A 16,410-nucleotide genomic window follows, 5' to 3' on the forward strand; every position below is an offset into this window, starting at 1 on the left:
GTGCCGTCGCAGAGGCTTGCACGGCACCGCCGCTGCCCGGCCGCGAGGCAGAGTCGACGCCCACGCCCGCTCCGCCATACGCATCAACCGTCGACGCCGTCGCCGAGCCGACCTCTTCGTCATCGCCGGCGCCGGCAGCAGCAGCGACAGCGACCGACGGCGAGACGCTCTCTCGCTTCCTCTCGCACACCCACCGCACCGAGAATGCCTCAGCAGAAGGGAGCGCAGTAGGCAGCACCGTCGAGTCTCATCTCACCGAGACGCGCGGCGAGACGGCGCCGTCGACTGCTCCCACGAGCGTGCATGGCCACGAGCAGATCAAGCCTGTCTCGTGAGCCCGCCGACGTCGAGGGCCCAGCCGTTCCGCTGCGCTGTGATACCCACCTCCCCCCTCCCCCTTCTGCGCGCGAGCTCAGGCCTTTCCTTCACGAGCCATCTCTCTGTCCCGTCATCTGTCCCCCGATCCGTCCGCCGCATGTACTTCTAGCCATCGTCTCTTAACTCATTCACCGCGTCCAGCCAGAGTCGCAGGCACGTTCACGCACAAGAGGAAGCAAGAAGAGCAGAGTTGAGTGACCAGGATGAAAAGAGTGATGCTACAGTTGCCGAGGCAGGCAGAAGGGGCTGGCGTGGATGGCGACGTCCGGCGAGCCGAGTCTATGAGGTGTGGTCCAGGGAATTAGGGTGACGCGGGATAGTGTAACAGGGCCGAGTGCGACGAGAGCAAGGAAGAACGAAGGATGCGCTAACGATGCGCTTTTGAGGCACGGCGCATGCTTTTCAGGCAAGAGCGGCGCCGGCGACGAGTGCCATGAGCGTCGCAGCGAAGGCGGCAGGCGCCATGGCGACGCCAGCGTCCCTGTTCATGCTGGTGACGGCGTTCGTCGGGCTGGCGTATGCGCTCATGAGTGAGGCGCTGATCGTGGAAGCCGCCGCCTGCACGCTGGCAGTGGGCACGGCCTGCGTGCTCGACACGGAGGCCGTCGTGGGCGATGCGCCCTCGACGATGAAGTAGGAGGCGGCGATGATCTGGCCGAGGCCGGCGTAGTTCAGGTAGTCGTTCAGCTGGAAGTCGGTCACGAGCGGCGCGGGAGCGGAGAGGTTGGCGGGCGCCATCCAGCCGGCTGGCTGCGCGACGACGAGGAGAGTGTAGCGGTGCGGGCCCGAGCCGGCGCTGCAGGCAGAAGAGCGGCATCAGCACCCTGCAAGCAAGATCTGCGCACTCGCTGCGGCTACACTAGACTCACGGAGGTGCGGGGCCGTTGTAGCTCGTCACAGCGCGGCCGGTGGACATGACGGTGCCGTTCGAGCCCGTGAGCGTGTCGTTGTTGCTCAGGTAGTGGCGCACGACGGCACCGTTGGGGAAGCCGACGCCGGGCGCGCCCATGTCGACCATGAGCGTCGTGTAGGCGCGGCTGGAGAAGGCATCCATGGAGTCGACGTGCTGCGTGTAGTTCATGCGCAGCGTCGGCGCCTCCTGCGTGTCGTTGCGCGCGAGCGTGGCGCCCAGTGGCGCCGAGACGTTGCCGAAGCTGACGCTGAGAGAGGAGGCGAGACGGATGCGCTCCTCGGGGATGTACTGCGGCACGAGACCGGCGGCGCGGAACTGCAGCAGCGTAGACGCCAGCTCCGTGGTGACGTAGGAGCTGTTGGCGATCTGGCCCAGAGCGGAGGGTGCCAGTGCCAGGGCGGCGAGAACGAGAGAGCGGAAGTGCATCGTGAAGAGGGCGGAGCGTTGAGCGTTGAGGGGGTAAGAGATGGTGGGTGGGCTCCAAGACCTGTGTATGGACTGCGCTGCCTTATGAAGGGCGCCGCACGCCCAAGCGGCCAACACTGCGCCGGTGCTGCGCCGAGGCACCCGGCGCCGCGAGAGAGGGGCCCGGGCGCCGCGAAGAGGTGACCCTGCACGCGGTACCGAGCAAGGCGCAGCGCTGAAAGGGGCGCGGGCACACGAGCGAGGCCCGGCAACAAGCATGCCTGCGTGCAGCGAGCTGAATCTCAAATCTGAGGGGAAGCGCTGCGAGCTGGAGGCCGACGTTGATCCGAGGGTGCCGACGTGCAGCAGCTGGGCGGTGGAGGGGCCACGCCGCGTGCTGGTCACGCGCTCTGCGCCCTGAGCACATCTCCAAATGATCGACAGAGCGGCGGGCAAATCGCCGAGGGGCCCGGTGCTGCCGCAGTGCTGGGGCTGCACACACAGGCGGCGTGCCGGAGAAGGCCGGCGTCTGGCCGCGGCGCAGCGCAAATCTTCGCGCTTTGCGCGTGCAAGCGCAGCCGGCGCCTTCTTCGCCTCGGCGCGCGCGCGCCCTCTCTCTCCTGCGAGGCGCTGCCCGAACTGGGGGGCCTGTCCATGGTCCCCTCGCCGTACGCCGCGCGCGTGCGCCTATGTGTGCGCCTCTTGAAACAGAACTGCGCCTCTCCGCAGTGTGTCGCTCCTGCACCTCGCTTGCGCCCGTCTCGCACCCGAAGCGCCGCCGGCGGCATGGCGCAAGCCTGAAAAGCAAAGCACATCGACACACCTCGCTCGCCCGGCAGCGGCAGGGTCAACAGACGCACCGCCCGGCCGCGGCGGCTGCTGCACCGAGCTGCACCTCGCTGATCCTCGCCTCGGTCCGCCAGCCGTAAGCGCCCTGTTCCTGCTTCTGCCTGCACGACGCCCATCGAATCTTGCCTGGCCTTGCATCTTCGTGCTTGGCTGCAGCGCGAAGCATTTGATTTGCAAACTGCCAGCGACGCAGCAGACAGCCAGCTCGTGCGAGGAGGGCGTGCCGTCGGGCATGGACTCGCGAATTGTCATTTGCCTCGGACGCCGCCGAGCGCTGCCCGTCGGGCGACGGTGCGGCGGGCCTATGTTGGCAGGGCCAGATGTCTCACACTTCTCGTGGCGGCCCGACCTTTCGGCCGCCCGTGCTGCAGCAGCAGCTGCGCAGCAACCCTTCCCCGCAGATCTCGCTGGATGTTGAGGGCAGGCAGCACGCACCCTCGGACGACCACGCTGCTGACATCTCGGGAAGTGCACCTCTCACGTGAGCGCAAGCGAGGCGGAGCCCGACGGCCTGTGCCGCTCTCTCCTCTGATCGGCGGGTCCAAGCAACGCATGCTGCAGGCACGTGCGGCTCTGTTTCACACACGGCTTCCTCTGCATGTCGGCACGCCAAGGTGGCCGTCGATGGACAGGCAAGCATCGCCCATTTCGCGTCACGCAGGCGGACGTGTGGCCGTGACGCAGATGCAGCGCACGCCCTTTCCCTCGGCCCACGTCTCGACGACGCTGCCAAAGGCACGCAGGCCCCACCAGCTGGCGTGGCTGCCGCCTCTCCAGGCCGACTCTTGACCGCGCCCGATGCCGCGCAGAAAGCGCGAGAAGCCAGGCCACATGGCGTGCGAGATGTCCTCGATGTGCGCCTGCGTGAGACCGGCAGCGGCTAGGTCAGAGGCATAGCTCGCCGCAGAGACCATGTTGACGAAGGGCACGCCGGCCAGCAGGCATGTGCGGCGCAGCTTGAGATAGGAGCGCAGCGTGCTCGGCGGCGGACGAGGCAGCGAAGAGGGCGTGTACTTGAAGTTGAGCTGCAAAGTGCTCGCATCGGGCAGCGGCGAGGCGGCGCAGAGATCAATCAGCGCCAGCACGCCGCCGGGCGCGAGGCGCGCAGCAGCCGCCTCTAGGAACTCTGCGCGGCTGGGAAAGTGATAGGCGCAGTCGAGCGCGAAGATGACATCGTACGTGTCCGCGTCCGAGGAGCGCAGAAAGCCCGTGGCGTCGGTGCAGAAGACGGTCGCGCTGGGGCAACGCTCTCTTGCCACGCGGGCATGCGCAGGCAGAGATGTGACGCCGTGCAGCGTGGCAGGCTTCAGCTCGGCAGCAATGAGCCGCAGCGACTCGCCGGCGCCGTGGCCGACGTCGAGGATGCGCAAGCCCTTGGGCGCAGGAGAGGGCAGCGCGCGCTCGTAGAGGTGTCGTGCGAGCGCTGCGCATGCTTCGGGGAAGGTAGGCTCACGCCCCTCGGCCGTGGGAAGCCACCAGCCCATGTTGAGCCACTGTGTCTGCGGCGGGAGCACGTTGAGCGCCAAATGGCTGAAGTGCGTGTACGACTCGGCCTTGTCGCTGCGGCTCAGCGTCGAGGAGACGAGGCGCGCTGCGAGGCGCAGCGGCGCGAGCAGCAGACGGATGGGCAGCAGCAGCAACGCTAGCAGCCAGCCCTCGAGCTGCGACGCTGCCGACGAAGACCTGCGTGCTTGTGACGAGGCCATGACTTGAGACGAGGAGATGGACGTTGGGAAGGAAGGGCAGAGCGAGGAGATCCACGCGGCGGTCGTCGTCGCCGCTGCTCCGAGAGCGCCGCGCTAACGCCGCGCGTGCTGCCAGCGGGATGCGCGCCGCTCTGCCGCCGCTCGGCCGTGCCTGCCCCTGTCGCCTCACATCCAGCCATCTCGTGCCTGAGAGCTACCTCTCCTCCAGCACAACACCGCTCAAAACAGCTCGTGGTGCATCGTGCATGGTATTACAGCGGCATCGGGGGGCCTTCCTCGCTCTCGCGCACGTGCGACATCTCGCGGTCAGCGCGCACGAGTGCCTGCTCGACTTCTCGCTCTGCGGCCTTGTCTGCGCGCAATTTGGCCGCCGAGCGCAGAGACTCGGCGTACACGTTCCACTTGGTCAGCTCGCCGAGGAGATGGCTCGACTTGGCCGTCCAGTTGGCCTCGGCACGCACGCGATTCGAGCCGCGCGGCGAGTAGAGCAGCAGCATGGGCTGGCGCAGCGTGTTGTGCTCCTCGAGCTCGGCCTCGATGCGCACGATGTGGCGCGCCACGGCCTCGAGCTGCTCCTCCTCCTTGAGCGTGCTCGCCGTCGTCGGCGGGTTCGGCGCACGCCAGTCGTTGATGTACATGCGCTCGTTGGCGTGCACCTGTCCGCCGCCGGTGCTCAGCACGCTCGAGGCGCCGCCGGCACGCGACGTCGGCGTGCTGTACACGCTGGCGCTGCTTGCGGTGCCGCCGCCGGGCGTCGACAGCGACGGCGAGTCGGTCCAGTCGCGGAATGCGTTCTGCGTGCGGCTGCGCATCGAGCGTGCACTGCGGCCGCTGCGGATGCTGCGCGTGTCCATGCTCAGCTTGCGTGCGCTCGACGGCGCATAGATGCTGGCGTCGGGCGGGCCGGGTGCCGAGCGCACCGAGGCCGCCTGCGAGTCGACGGAGAGCTCCTCAGTCATGCCTTCCTCCTCATCGTCGTCGTCGTAGACGCTGCGAGGCATGACCTTGTTCCAGCCGTACTCCATGTTGCTGACGCCGCCAGCCAGGGGCTCGCGGCTCGAGCGCGCAGCCCAGTAGTTGCACGTCGAGACCCACTCCTGCACCAGCTCCTCGTGGCCGGCCTGGAAGAAGAAGACGGCGCCGTTGGCGAGCGTGAGGGCAAAGACGTGCGGGCGCGCTCGATTGTAGCCCGGCGGCGGCAGCGCGTTGGCCAGCGTGTGCGCCAGCGAGATGTTGCCGAGCGCCGTGGCGTTGCTGAGCCAGTTGCCGCCGCCGACGGCAGCAGTGCTGCGGCCCACCGTCGACGACGAGGACGTGTCGCCGAAGCGGAACATCGACAGCTGGCCCTTCTGCACGACGACGAAGAGCTGCGTCCAGTTCTTGTCGCGCGCGCGCTTCTGCGGGCCCTCCCAGTAGTGCTTGCGCGTCAGCACGCCCTCCTTTGCCCACGGCGAGCCCATGAGCGCCAGCTCCTCGTCGCCGATCTCGGGCACGGAGCGCAGGCTTGCATTGTCGTCGTTCTCGTCTTGCGTCTCCTTGATGATCGAGTGGGAGAGGGTGTTGGCAAAGCCGAGCGTCAGAGGCGCCATCTGGCTCGACGGCGAGCTGAGCGCCGAGCTGGAGGGCGTCTGGCCGCCCAGCCAGCTGTCGCCGCCGTACGAGCGCGAGCCGATGGAGCTCGGCGTCAGACTGAGGTTCTCGTCGCTGCGCATCGTGCCAGCGCTGCCCAGCAGGCCCTGGATGCCGCGGATGCTGCCGCGCTTCAGCACATTGACGCGGTCCGAGCCGACGGAGAGCGTGTTGCCGCTCTTGGGCATGCGGCGCTGCGAGCCGGCCAGCAGCGCGTTGACCGTCTCGGGCGCGTCGCCGACGGGCAGGCGGATCTGGTCGGTCTTGACCGCAGCGTAGATTTCCTGATGGCGGGTCAGTGACTGCGCACACACTGCGAGCACGCGCCAGACTCACTTTGAGCAGCCCCTCGAGCTCCACCTCCCACGCGCGCGAATGCGGGCGGACCGCGCCGTCGCTGCTCGAGCTCGTCGCGCGCATGGCTCGGTCGCGGGCCATGCCGGATGGCCCAGCGCTCATGGGCGAGCTGACGAGGTTCGTCGTGCTGGCGCCCGGCGTGCTCGCGCCGTGCGAAGACGCCACGCTGCCAGCGCGTGATCCTCGGCGCCGCAACGATGAGGGTGCCGCGAGAGTCGACGAAGTGTCCTTCGTCTCGGCGCCGTCGAGGCGCACGCTGAAGCTGCTCTGCGAGTCATCTGCGGCGGTGCTGGGCCGCGCAGTCGCGCCGTGCTGGTCGACGATGGCCGAGAGCGTGTTGCGCACGAACTGATTGCGCGTCATGCGGTCTGCAATGTCCGCGACGTGCAGGTCGGTGTTGAGCAGCAGGAGGGAGAAGACGAGCGAGTGCACCACGTCGGCGCTGCTGTACAGCGACGTCGGGTTGCACGCCCAGAAGCGCTCGCTGAACGCATGCAGGATGCGGTCCACTTGCTGCGTCTCGGCGCGCAGAAAGAGCTTGTCGCACAGCTTGCGGAAGGCGCTGTCGATGCGCAGGCCGGTAAAGTCAAAGTTGGCCATGTAGTGCGTGCGCGCCAGCTGCCGCATTCGCCCCCTGCCACAAGTTGTCAGCTGTGCTACATGCTGCGGCGCTAGGAAGCACTCACAGGCCGCCAAGAGACTCTGCAATCTTCTCCTTCTTGACTGTGCCCTCGTCTTCGGCCCAGCAGCGAGCAGCAAGGTCCTTGGCCTTCTCCTCCGTGCCAGCATCGTCCATGTCGCTGCCAAGCTCGCTGCTGGTCTGGCCGGGCCGGCCGGCCTGCAGGCCAGGTGAGGCCGTGCGCGTCGGCGCACTGCTGACGGAGGCGCGACTGCCGCGTCTCGTCGCGTTCGGCAGCGGCAGCGGGCCAAGGTCAGAGACGTCGCGCGCGTGGCCAGACACGCGAGACACAGGTCCAGACGGCACGGCGTCGGTCGGAGTTGGCGGCTCCTCGAGGCTTGGGCGGCGGGGCACGAGGCGAATGGACATTTCGGGGTCCATCGAGTCGTCCAGCTCCTCCTCCTGGTCCGCAACGCCCAGCACCGAGGCGGCCGATGGCCTGCGCACGGTGATTGGCGCCAGCTCTGGCATGGTGCGCATCGAAGTGGACGCAGACGCAGTGGCCGCAGTGAGTGCGGCACTTGACGCACGCGACTCTGCGCGGCGCAAGAACATGGAGCCAGGATCCACGGCCGTCTCAAAGGTGCGGTCACTGCGGGCCGAAGCACTCTCGGCGCGCGAGAGGTGGCCTACGCTGTTGTGACCGGCCGAGGCCATCGAGTCGCGACTGAGCTCGTATGCGCTGGTGCCGAGTGCGTCGAGGGAGACGTCGGCCATGCCCGGCAGGGAGTTGGGGCGCGGCTCGGACAGAGAGCTGCCGCCGATGGGGAGATCGGAGCGAGACTGCTCGCGGGCAGTGCGCGTGTAGGACTCCGGCTGCGAGCGCATGGTGCCTGACCACGAACGCTGCGTGCCGAGGCCGATGCGCTGCTGCATCTGCATACTGCCGTCCATGCGCGGCGTAGTCGGGTCCTGCGATGCAGCGTCTTGCGTGTCGTACGACTCGCTGGAGCGCATTCTTTCCTCCTCATCCTCCATGAAGCTGCGCTGTCGGCCTCGTTGCGGGCCCAAGCCTTCGATACTCGGCAGGCGCGGACTGGGGGTCCACGATGGCGGCGGCGCAGCGATGTGCGTCTTGGCATCGAGGTCCTGAGCGCTTTGCCCAAGCGTCTCGTCCATTTCCGTCTCCCACGCGCGAATCGTATGCCGCAGCTCGCTGCCGCTGGAGTTTGAGCCGCCGGCGGCTGAGTCGGCCTTGCGCACGTGCGTCTGCGCCGGCGTGCGAGCGACCGGCGCAGCGTCTTCCGCGCCTGCAAGCCCATACGTGGCAGAACGCTGTGGCCCGTCTTGCGTCGCCCGTCCAGTGCCCACGACAGGTGTCGAGCCGGCACGCACGGGGTCCTTCGGCGCCGGCATGGGCGGCAGACCAAGGCCCACCGCCTGCTCCTTTGCCTTCCGCCGTGCCGGACTCTTAGGCCCTTTCTGATTGGCCCACTGCGACGGAATGACGGGCACCGGCTCCTCGACGGCGCCGCGCGGGTTGAACTGGTCAGACGTCATGGCTGGCGAGCTGGAGCCGGGTACACTGTGCGTGCTCGCTGCCACGCTCAGGCCGCCATCCGATACGAAGCTGCTATGACTCGCTTGCCGGCGTATCTGACCAGCGGGCGGCGCCAGCTTGCTCGTCTTGCTGTCCTTGCTGCTGCCGCTGCTCGCGTCGCCGCCTCGGAGCTTGCGCAGAAAGCCGCTCGTCTTCTTCATGCGCTGGCTGAAGAAGGTGCCGCTGGCTGACCGGTCGGTGCTCGGGTCGGGACTGTTCATGGCCACCTCCTGCGCCAGACTGACGCTGCCGTTTGCTGGAGACACGGCAAAGGTTTTGCTCTCGAGCTGTGCATCGCTGCTCTTGCTGCTCGAGCGCGGGAAAGGCACCGCGGGCGAGGCGGCTCTCGGCTCGATCGCAGACTGCGTTATGCCCACAGTGACAGCCTCCTCTTTCGGTGGAGGCGCTGGCGGCCGGGCAGTCTGCGTGCGGTTGCGCGCTGCTTGCGCAAGCCGCTGCGTGGTCGGAGACGGCGGGGGCTGCGTCGCTGGCTGCTGCTGCTGCTGCTGCTGCTGCTGCTGCTGCTGCTGTTGCTGCTGCTGCTGTCGTCGCAGTGAGGAGGAGGTACGCGGCGAGCCGCCGAGCGGGTGGATCGGCAGATCAGACTGCGAGCTTGCGGGACTGGCACCTCCTTCTGGAGGCGTGGCGTAGCGCCGGCCGCTGGCGACGCTGTTGCGCGTGCTCGCGCTCGGGCTGCGCTCGACGGCGCGTGGCGGACGAGGCGGCGCCGGCGTGCTGAGCGTGGCGCCCGAGCTGGACGAGCCCTGCTTCATGCGCGGCGTCGACTGCAGCGTGGGTGTGGCGTCTGTGGTGGACGAGGCGGTCGAGTCGGTGCTCAGCCTCGGCACAGGCTCACTGGCAGCCACTGCAGCCGCTGCCGCCGCCGCTCGGCGGTAGGCGCCTGCGACAGACGACGAGGCGGTGGAGAAGCGCGGCGAGGCGGGCGGCGAGGCATCGTCGAGCTCTTCGCGCTCCTCCCAGCGCGACCGGCTCGGCACGGGCATGGCGGCGACGATGCGTCTGGCCGGCGTGCTGGCGCCCGAGTCTCGGCTGCCTCGCGATGCCGGCCGCACCGCCTCGTCGGCCAGACTCTTGCCGCCGCGCGCCTCGAGCTCGCGGCGCAGATCCTGCTCGTCGCGCGCCACGTGGGCTGTTTCGGAGAGCACCCACGTCTCGTCGCTGGCGAGGAGCGTCTCGAACGGCTTGCCGATGCGAGCGGCCCCACTGCTGCCGCCGCCGCCCGAGCTGTGCTGGCTGCTGCTGCCGCCGCTGCCGCTGCCTGCGCGTCTGCGGCCGGAAGCAGCAGGCACGTTGGGCTCGAGATGCTGCAGGCGCTTGGCCGTGAGGCCCGAGGCGTCGCTGTCGACACTGGCGCCCGTGGCGCTGGAGTAGGACGCGACGGTGCTGGCGGTGCCCGGGCGCGCGGCACTGCTGCTGCGAGCGCCGCCGAGAGCGCCCCAGCGACTGCGCGATGAGGTGGAGCCCGACGAGGCGGTGGCCTCGGAAGAGGACGAGACGCGCGGTGCGCCGGCCGACGAGGCACTCGCAGCGCGCAGCGAGGGCATGGCGCGCCGCGAGAGGGTGGGAGAGAGTGTGGGCAGCGGCGGGCGCGGCGAAGAGTGAGAGCGAGGCTGCGTGCGGTAGCCGTGTGAAGAGGCGTGGAAACGAGCAGCAGAGAGCAGCGAAGGGCACGAGGGGTATGAGGAGAGTGAGGCGAGACGCGCGCCCGACGTCGAGGTGGGACGGAGAGGCGCACGAGCGTGTCGCAGCGCCTGGCCTTAGCGCCGCGTCTGGCGCGCCTCGGCTTGCTGCGCGCGCGGCGTTGGCCGACGTCGGCGCCTGCCCTTCTCACGTCCATCGCCGCCAGCTACAGCGGTCCGGAGCACACACAGCTCACGCACGGCCGTGTCGCCGCTACCGCAAGCCTGGCTGCAGCTCGGATCTGAGAGAGAGACGGCGCCGGCGGCAGGCGCCGTCCAGCTGTCCAGCACGGCGTGGGCGTGGGAGGGGCAACCCGCATTCCGAAGCCCCTGATGCGCGCAATACAAACTGGCCGCCGCCCACTTCAACGGCGATTAGCACTTTTCGACGCCGCGCAAAGCACAGCACAGCCTGTGACTTTCGCGCTTCGCTCCGCCTGGGCTGCTGCTGCGCCTCGAGCTCGAGCCCCTCGCATCTTCACCACCTCATCCTCCTGCTCCGTCTGCCCACGCCGCGTCACCTTCGGCCTCCACCCTTCGTTCCTGTCCGCGTGCCTGTCGCCCTCGTCGCTCGCTGCGCGACGCTGTCCGGTCGTCCGTGCGCTTGCAGCGTGACCACACGCGCCGCTCGTCTTCGTCGCTGCGCCTCCTCGCTTCCTCCGCAGCACGGCGCCTGGTGCGCCGCCATGCATCGTTCATAGGCTGCCTGCGTCGCCTATCTGCCCTGCTCGAGCGCTTCGGCCGCCACGCGTCTGCCCGGCGTGACCCACTGCTGGCACGTTTGCCCCAGCTGCTGGCCCCGTGCGGCCTCGCTAGCCCACGATGTCGTTCAACTTCCGCTGGCCGACCTTCTCGCCGGCCTTCCACGCCGATGCCGTGCGCATGCTCGACGGCGCGCTGAACCGCGGGCCGAAGCCCAAGGTCATTGCCGATGACATTCGCGTGCACGAGCTGGGCATGGGCACGATTGTGAGTCCGGCCCGCAACTGGCCTCATGCTGCTGGCTGCTTCGTGCGGAGAGAGCCACAGCTCACGAGCTTCTCTGCCAGCCGCCCGAACTGGAGATCCTCGAGATTGGTGACCTCTCCACCGATCGCTTCCGCGGCATCTTCCGCCTCACCTACGCCGGCGATGCGCACCTCGTCCTCTCGACCAAGGTGCAGGCCAACCCGCTGGCGCCCTCTACGTCGGCCTCGCCCAGCGACCTCTTCCCTGCGCCCGGCCGCGGCATTCTCTTTGCCGCCGCGCCGCTCATCGTGCCGATGCAGCTGCGCCTCAGTGCCGTGCGCCTCAAGGCCATCGTCGTGCTCGTCGTCTCGCGGCAGAAGGGCATCACGCTGGTGTTCAAGAACGACCCGCTCGAGAGCGTCGACGTGAGCAGCACGTTTGACAGCGTCGCCGTCATCCAGAAGTACCTGCAGTCCGAGATCGAGGGCCAGCTGCGCGAGATGTTCCGCGAGGATCTGCCGGGCATCATCCACCGCCTGAGCCAGCGCTGGCTCAGCAGCGAGACGGAGCGCGTCAGTGGCGATGCCTCGCAGAGCGCCGATGCGGCCGCAGGAGGTGTGCCGCCTGCAGTGCCCGTGGGCGGCTCGGGCGCCGTAGCTGCGCCGCCGCCGCATGCTGCAGAAATGCACGCTGCGCAAATGGCCAGCTCGCCGCCGAGTAACCGGCAGGCAGATCACGAGACTGCGTCGGCTCTGGGCGGGCCATCCTCCTCGCGACGGCGCAGCAACTCGCGCGTCAGCGAGGCACCTCGCGCGCCGGCGTCGACAGCAGGAACAGCGACCATGTCGCGCTCACCTTCCAGCGCGCGCAATCGGCGAGGCTCGCGCAAGTCGCTGCCCAAAGCCGCCTCCACGTCTGCCGTGCCGCAAGCGGGCCCTTCGGTGCGGGGCGCCGAGCCGCGCTACTCCTTCGGCTTTGGTCTGGGCGGCTGGGGCGCCGCGGACGGGCTTGACGACATCGAGTCGTACGATCCGACGTATGGCCTGCGCCCCGACGCCTTGCGCGCGCCCGTCAGTAGCGGCTACAGCGGTCTGGCGCGCCTGGCGACGCAGGCAAAGGGCGGACTGCGAGACTTGACGAGTCTTGGCTCAAGTCCGAAGGCAAACACGACGGGCAGCTGGGCAGGTCGCAGTCCCGATGACTCGCAAGCTGTGCTCGATGAGTCCGACGATGCACTGGACGAGGCAGTGGACGATGTCGGCACGAGCGAGGAGGAAGGCTCGCCTTTGCCGGCTGCGTCGCGTGCGCTGGAGCACGAGCACGAGGTCGATCTCGATGGTCTCGATGCGATCCACGGGCCCGACAGCGAGAGCGACGAGGAGAATGGCTCGGGCGCCGATCTTTCGCGCTTTGGCTATCCGCCTCCCAGCGCTGCGTTCAGCGACACGGCCGTCGAGGCGTCTGTGCGCCGCTCTGCCTCTCTGTTCGGCGCGCCTACCGCGCCCGCCTCGCCCGCAGGCACGTTGCGAGGCCGCGCGTCGTCGTCCGTCAGTGGCGCCACTCCGCGTCCCTCGAAGCCCAGGCGTCAAATCTACGACACGATCCCGGCAGTCGGCGGCGGCACCGTGACGCAGCCGCGCGTCTATCACATTGCGAGCCGCGTGCAGGCGCCCGAGATCGATGAGGACGACGATCCGTACGAGGACGAGGAGGAACGCACGGCCAGGCTGGCTCGCAGCAATGCGGGCGCGACCAGTGCGGCGGCAAGTAGCACTGTGCGCGGGCCCGCCAGCACGCGCACGTTTACGCTCGGGGGAGGCGGAGCGCCCAGCGTCCATTCGCCACTGGCGGCGCCCTTTGAGCCGACGCAGCGCGACATCCATGCCGGGCGCTTCGACTCCGACGAGAGTGGCGAGTGGGATGATTCGTCGCACCACTCGCATTCGCACTCTCGCTCCGCCTCCGTCTCGGGCGACGGCTCGCTCGCGACGTTGGAGCCGGAGCCGATGGACCCACGCTCGACGGCCTACCGCACGCAGCTGTACCGTCAACGCGGCGCCGGCTTCTACCGGCCCGGCTACGGCAGCAGCGAGACGGCGTCGCAGTCTGGCTCGGCGAGCCTGTCGGGCACGAGCAGCTCGCGCTCTCGCAGCGGCGTCTACTACGGCGCCGCTGGAGCACGTCCCTCGTTGGGCCGGCATACGCCGTCGCACAGCACAGCACCTACGTCGCAGTACCCTTCGACGCACGACATTGCCTCTACTGTCAACGGCGGCGGCGGCGGCGGCGGCAAGGCTGCACTGCCATCTCTGCACCTCCCCGAGCGTGCGCCGCAGCGGCCCATGAGTCTCGATGCCTCGGCCCACCTCGCCGAGCTCGTCAACTCCAACCACACGCTCAGTCCCTACACGCGCACGCTCGAGACGCGCGGCTTTACCGTGCGCTCTGCGCCCGTGACGCCGGGCGGCAGCGCACATGCAAGTGGCGCAAGCACGCCGGCTCTCTCCTCTGCCGGTGCCTCTCAGTACGGTTCCTCCTCGACGGACATGCACGCCGTCTCTGTTGCTGCCTCTCGCTCTCGCGCTTCTGCTTCCGACCGTGCTGCGCCAGACGCAAGACCGACACCTCATCGTCGACGCACCTTCAAGCTGGGCGGCAGCTCGAAGAGCGACGTCTCGGCGCCGGCGTCGGAGCACGCTACGCCCACGCGTCCCGGCATGCAGAGAGCGGCGACGGAGCGTCCTGCCGCCACGCATGCGCATGATGCGAGAAGCTCGACGAGCTGGGGCGCTCCTCCAAGCGAGAACAGTCATCGTTCGTCGGACTCTACGAGCATGAGACGCGCGGCGTTACTGCAGCAACAGCAACTCGCTCAGCAGCAACAGCAGCAGCAGCAGCAAGGCGGCTATGAGGACGATCAAGCTGCGCTGCAGCAACAGCACCAGCAGAAGGGCTTTGCGCCGTACGCAGGCAGCGGCCCAAAGTCCTTCGTCGCCACGCCGACGGCGGAGACACCCGTGAGGCGCCGCTCCGGACGCGCGTTCGTGCCGCCCAGCGAGGCGGCGCTGCCAGGTGCTTCGCGCTGGGCTGCGATTCGCGAGTAAGAGGCTTGCGGTGGCGCGCGCGCGCGCGCGCCACGCACTTGCTTCGAGCTGTCGCAACGTTGGCTTCTCGTCTCTTCCTGCGTCTTCACCACCTCTCTCCTCACGTGCACCCTCTCACCTCTCACTGCTTCTCATCAGCCCGCCTCTCAACGTGCCCTTGCCCACCTCTCTCACCCCCCCCCTCACGCCCTCTCTACTGTATTCTAGACCACTGCTTCAAATTTGCTACCCACTGCCCTTCTCACCCTTCTCTGCCTGCTTGCCCTGCTGCTGCTGCTGCTGCTGCTGCTGCGACGGCGCCGGCCTCTTCCAGCCATCGACGGCGCTCTTGCCGTAGCGGCGCTCCTTGCTTGCCTCTGCGCCCTTGCCGCTGCGCGTCTGGTCCAGCACGCGGAAGAGGGAGCGCGAGGTGTTGGGTCCTAGCTGTTGAGAAGGAGGGCGTGAGCTAATGCTCCCTGATCAGCAATGCGGCTGTATGGAGGCAGGCGTACCTCGGAGTCCCACTGAGGCAGACATGGAGAGGGTCAGCAAAGAACAGGCAATGCCAGCCAATGCAGCTCTCTGCTCCAGCCACTCACGGAGCCACCGCGTGTAGGCACACTGGCCGGGCCTCCATCGCGCTCGAGCAGGCGGGCGCGCAACGCTGCGTCGCGCTCGGCGTGTGTGAGGCGGCGCGGCTGCGAGGCGGGGAGAGGCGCGGGCGGCGGTGGTGATGCTGGTGATGGTGGTGATGCTGGTGATGCTGCGGCGGCGACGTGTGCTGTGCTGCTGGAGGCGGAGACGGAGCTGGAGGAGGCATTGGAGGCGCAGGCGACACTGCTGGGCCGAGGCCCAGCGCTGCCGGCGGCACGCGAGAGGCGCCGAGTGGAGGAGCAGCGCGCGAGAGGGAGCAGAGGAGGCAGACGAGCGGCAGACGAGGGCAGCAGCATGGCGCGCGTAAGGAGCCAGGAGCGGGGCTGTGCGGGTGAGGGGATGTGAAGTGAGGCGCACGAGGCACGGAGATGAGATGCGAGATCAGCGTGGTGGTGGATGGGAGGCAAGAAGAAGCAGCAGCCAGACGGCATCGCGGCGCGCGGCGGTGCGGTTGCTGATGGCTCGTGCATCTTCGCTTCAAGTTCGCGGCGCTTCTCCACGCCGCGCTGACTTGCTTCCGCACCACCACCCACTTCACGCAACCCTCTCCGGCCCCACTCTCTCTCCAAATGGCCGCCTCGGCCGCCGCTGCCTCCTCCTCCTCCGCCTCGGCGCCGCTCGAGCCTCGGCATGACTTCTACCAGTCTGCCGCAGCCGTCACTGTGTCGCTCTACGTGCGCGGCCTGCAGGCCTCGGATGTTTCGGTGCACTTCGACGCCGACTCGGTACGTCTCTTCTTGCCCCTCCCTGCCCTTCTCTCCATCCCGCCCCTCGCTCACCACAGCACATCAACAGGTGCATGTAGAGATCGCAAAGCCAGCGCACTACGTGCTGCATCTCGCGCCCCTCTTTGCCAGCATTGATGCGCAGGCGTCAAGCTGCAAGGTGCTCGCCTCGAAAGTGGAGCTCAGCCTGCTCAAGCGCGAGGCGAGACAGTGGCCCAGCTTGACTCGCAACGACGGTGCGTTCTTCCGTCCTGGCTCTCCTTTTCATTGGCCGCAAAGCTCTCTCTCTCTCTCTCTGACACTGCGGCCTGCGCAAACAGACGCGCCAGCTGCCTCGCTTTCCACTGCCTCTCAGTCCGCCGCACCTGCGGCCAAAAGCAAGCCGCGCAGCACCTCCAAATGGGACACTCTCTCCAACTTCGACGACGCCTCCAACGAGCCTGCCGCCGCGGGCGCCGGCGACGCCGCCTCTCTCGATGCTTTCTTCCAGAAGCTCTACGCCGACGCCGACGCCGACACGCGGCGCGCCATGATGAAGAGCTACTCGGAGAGCGGCGGCACGTCGCTGAGCACCAACTGGAACGAGGTGGGCAAAAAGAAGGTCGACGTCGTCCCGCCCAAGGGCATGGAGGGGAGGAAATGGGATCAGTAACTGGCGTGGGAAGCGAGCGTGTGCAGGAGTGAGTTGCGGGGGAAAAGGCAGACGTGGCAAATCCACGAGGTGAGAGGAAGTGGACAATGGTCGATGGACTAGGCTGGGTTTTGTGCGTTGCGACGAAAGGAGCGGGTACACTGCAAGAGCAACCTGCAACGCGACGTGGTCGACGTGTAGAAGGGGGCGAAG

General features: G+C 68.2%; 5 protein-coding genes across 5 annotated transcripts; 2 read left to right on the top strand and 3 right to left on the bottom strand.

The window, feature by feature from the left end:
• Window positions 1-561: 561 nt before the first annotated feature.
• Window positions 562-1,758, bottom strand: FA09DRAFT_359466 (PEBP-like protein). The gene is made up of 2 exons (XM_025745114.1): window positions 1,248-1,758; window positions 562-1,174 (listed from the first exon to the last, which is right to left on the bottom strand). The coding sequence occupies exons 1-2, from the start codon at window positions 1,715-1,717 to the stop codon at window positions 781-783; spliced, it is 864 nt and encodes a 287-aa protein (XP_025599717.1). The 5' UTR covers window positions 1,718-1,758; the 3' UTR covers window positions 562-780.
• Window positions 1,759-3,198: 1,440 nt separating this feature from the next.
• Window positions 3,199-10,021, bottom strand: FA09DRAFT_337567 (hypothetical protein; the record flags this gene model as incomplete). The annotated part of the gene is made up of 4 exons (XM_025744009.1): window positions 3,199-4,206; window positions 4,542-6,164; window positions 6,217-6,871; window positions 6,924-10,021. The coding sequence occupies 4 exons, from the start codon at window positions 10,019-10,021 to the stop codon at window positions 3,199-3,201; spliced, it is 6,384 nt and encodes a 2,127-aa protein (XP_025599718.1).
• A 615-nt stretch (window positions 10,022-10,636) lies between these two features.
• FA09DRAFT_328833 (hypothetical protein) lies at window positions 10,637-14,448 on the top strand. The gene is made up of 2 exons (XM_025741929.1): window positions 10,637-11,125; window positions 11,206-14,448. Exons 1-2 carry the CDS (start codon window positions 10,979-10,981, stop codon window positions 14,206-14,208), a joined length of 3,150 nt encoding a protein of 1,049 aa, XP_025599719.1. The 5' UTR covers window positions 10,637-10,978; the 3' UTR covers window positions 14,209-14,448.
• On the bottom strand, window positions 14,409-15,231 carry FA09DRAFT_328834 (hypothetical protein). The gene is made up of 3 exons (XM_025741930.1): window positions 14,787-15,231; window positions 14,700-14,711; window positions 14,409-14,631 (listed from the first exon to the last, which is right to left on the bottom strand). The coding sequence occupies exons 1-3, from the start codon at window positions 15,135-15,137 to the stop codon at window positions 14,434-14,436; spliced, it is 561 nt and encodes a 186-aa protein (XP_025599720.1). The 5' UTR covers window positions 15,138-15,231; the 3' UTR covers window positions 14,409-14,433.
• A 130-nt stretch (window positions 15,232-15,361) lies between these two features.
• FA09DRAFT_328836 (SGS-domain-containing protein) lies at window positions 15,362-16,303 on the top strand. The gene is made up of 3 exons (XM_025741931.1): window positions 15,362-15,566; window positions 15,637-15,802; window positions 15,887-16,303. Exons 1-3 carry the CDS (start codon window positions 15,411-15,413, stop codon window positions 16,216-16,218), a joined length of 654 nt encoding a protein of 217 aa, XP_025599721.1. The 5' UTR covers window positions 15,362-15,410; the 3' UTR covers window positions 16,219-16,303.
• Window positions 16,304-16,410: the final 107 nt, after the last annotated feature.

This window comes from Tilletiopsis washingtonensis (genome assembly GCF_003144115.1).
Source record: "Tilletiopsis washingtonensis strain MCA 4186 unplaced genomic scaffold FA09scaffold_6, whole genome shotgun sequence".
Classification (NCBI taxonomy): Eukaryota; Fungi; Basidiomycota; class Exobasidiomycetes; order Entylomatales; genus Tilletiopsis; species Tilletiopsis washingtonensis.

Excerpts from the sequence above, each read along its gene's own strand:
- FA09DRAFT_328834 (XM_025741930.1), bottom strand. The coding sequence starts at position 15,137 with ATGCTGCTGCCCTCGTCTGCCGCTCGTCTGCCTCCTCTGCTCCCTCTC.
- FA09DRAFT_328833 (XM_025741929.1), top strand. The coding sequence starts at position 10,979 with ATGTCGTTCAACTTCCGCTGGCCGACCTTCTCGCCGGCCTTCCACGCC. Across the intron at positions 11,126-11,205 it reads AGCTGGGCATGGGCACGATT|CCGCCCGAACTGGAGATCCT; the intron begins GTGAGTCCGGCC and ends CTTCTCTGCCAG.
- FA09DRAFT_328836 (XM_025741931.1), top strand. The coding sequence starts at position 15,411 with ATGGCCGCCTCGGCCGCCGCTGCCTCCTCCTCCTCCGCCTCGGCGCCG. Across the intron at positions 15,567-15,636 it reads TGCACTTCGACGCCGACTCG|GTGCATGTAGAGATCGCAAA; the intron begins GTACGTCTCTTC and ends GCACATCAACAG. Across the intron at positions 15,803-15,886 it reads CAGCTTGACTCGCAACGACG|ACGCGCCAGCTGCCTCGCTT; the intron begins GTGCGTTCTTCC and ends CTGCGCAAACAG.
- FA09DRAFT_359466 (XM_025745114.1), bottom strand. The coding sequence starts at position 1,717 with ATGCACTTCCGCTCTCTCGTTCTCGCCGCCCTGGCACTGGCACCCTCC. Across the intron at positions 1,175-1,247 it reads TACAACGGCCCCGCACCTCC|CGCCGGCTCGGGCCCGCACC; the intron begins GTGAGTCTAGTG and ends TTCTGCCTGCAG.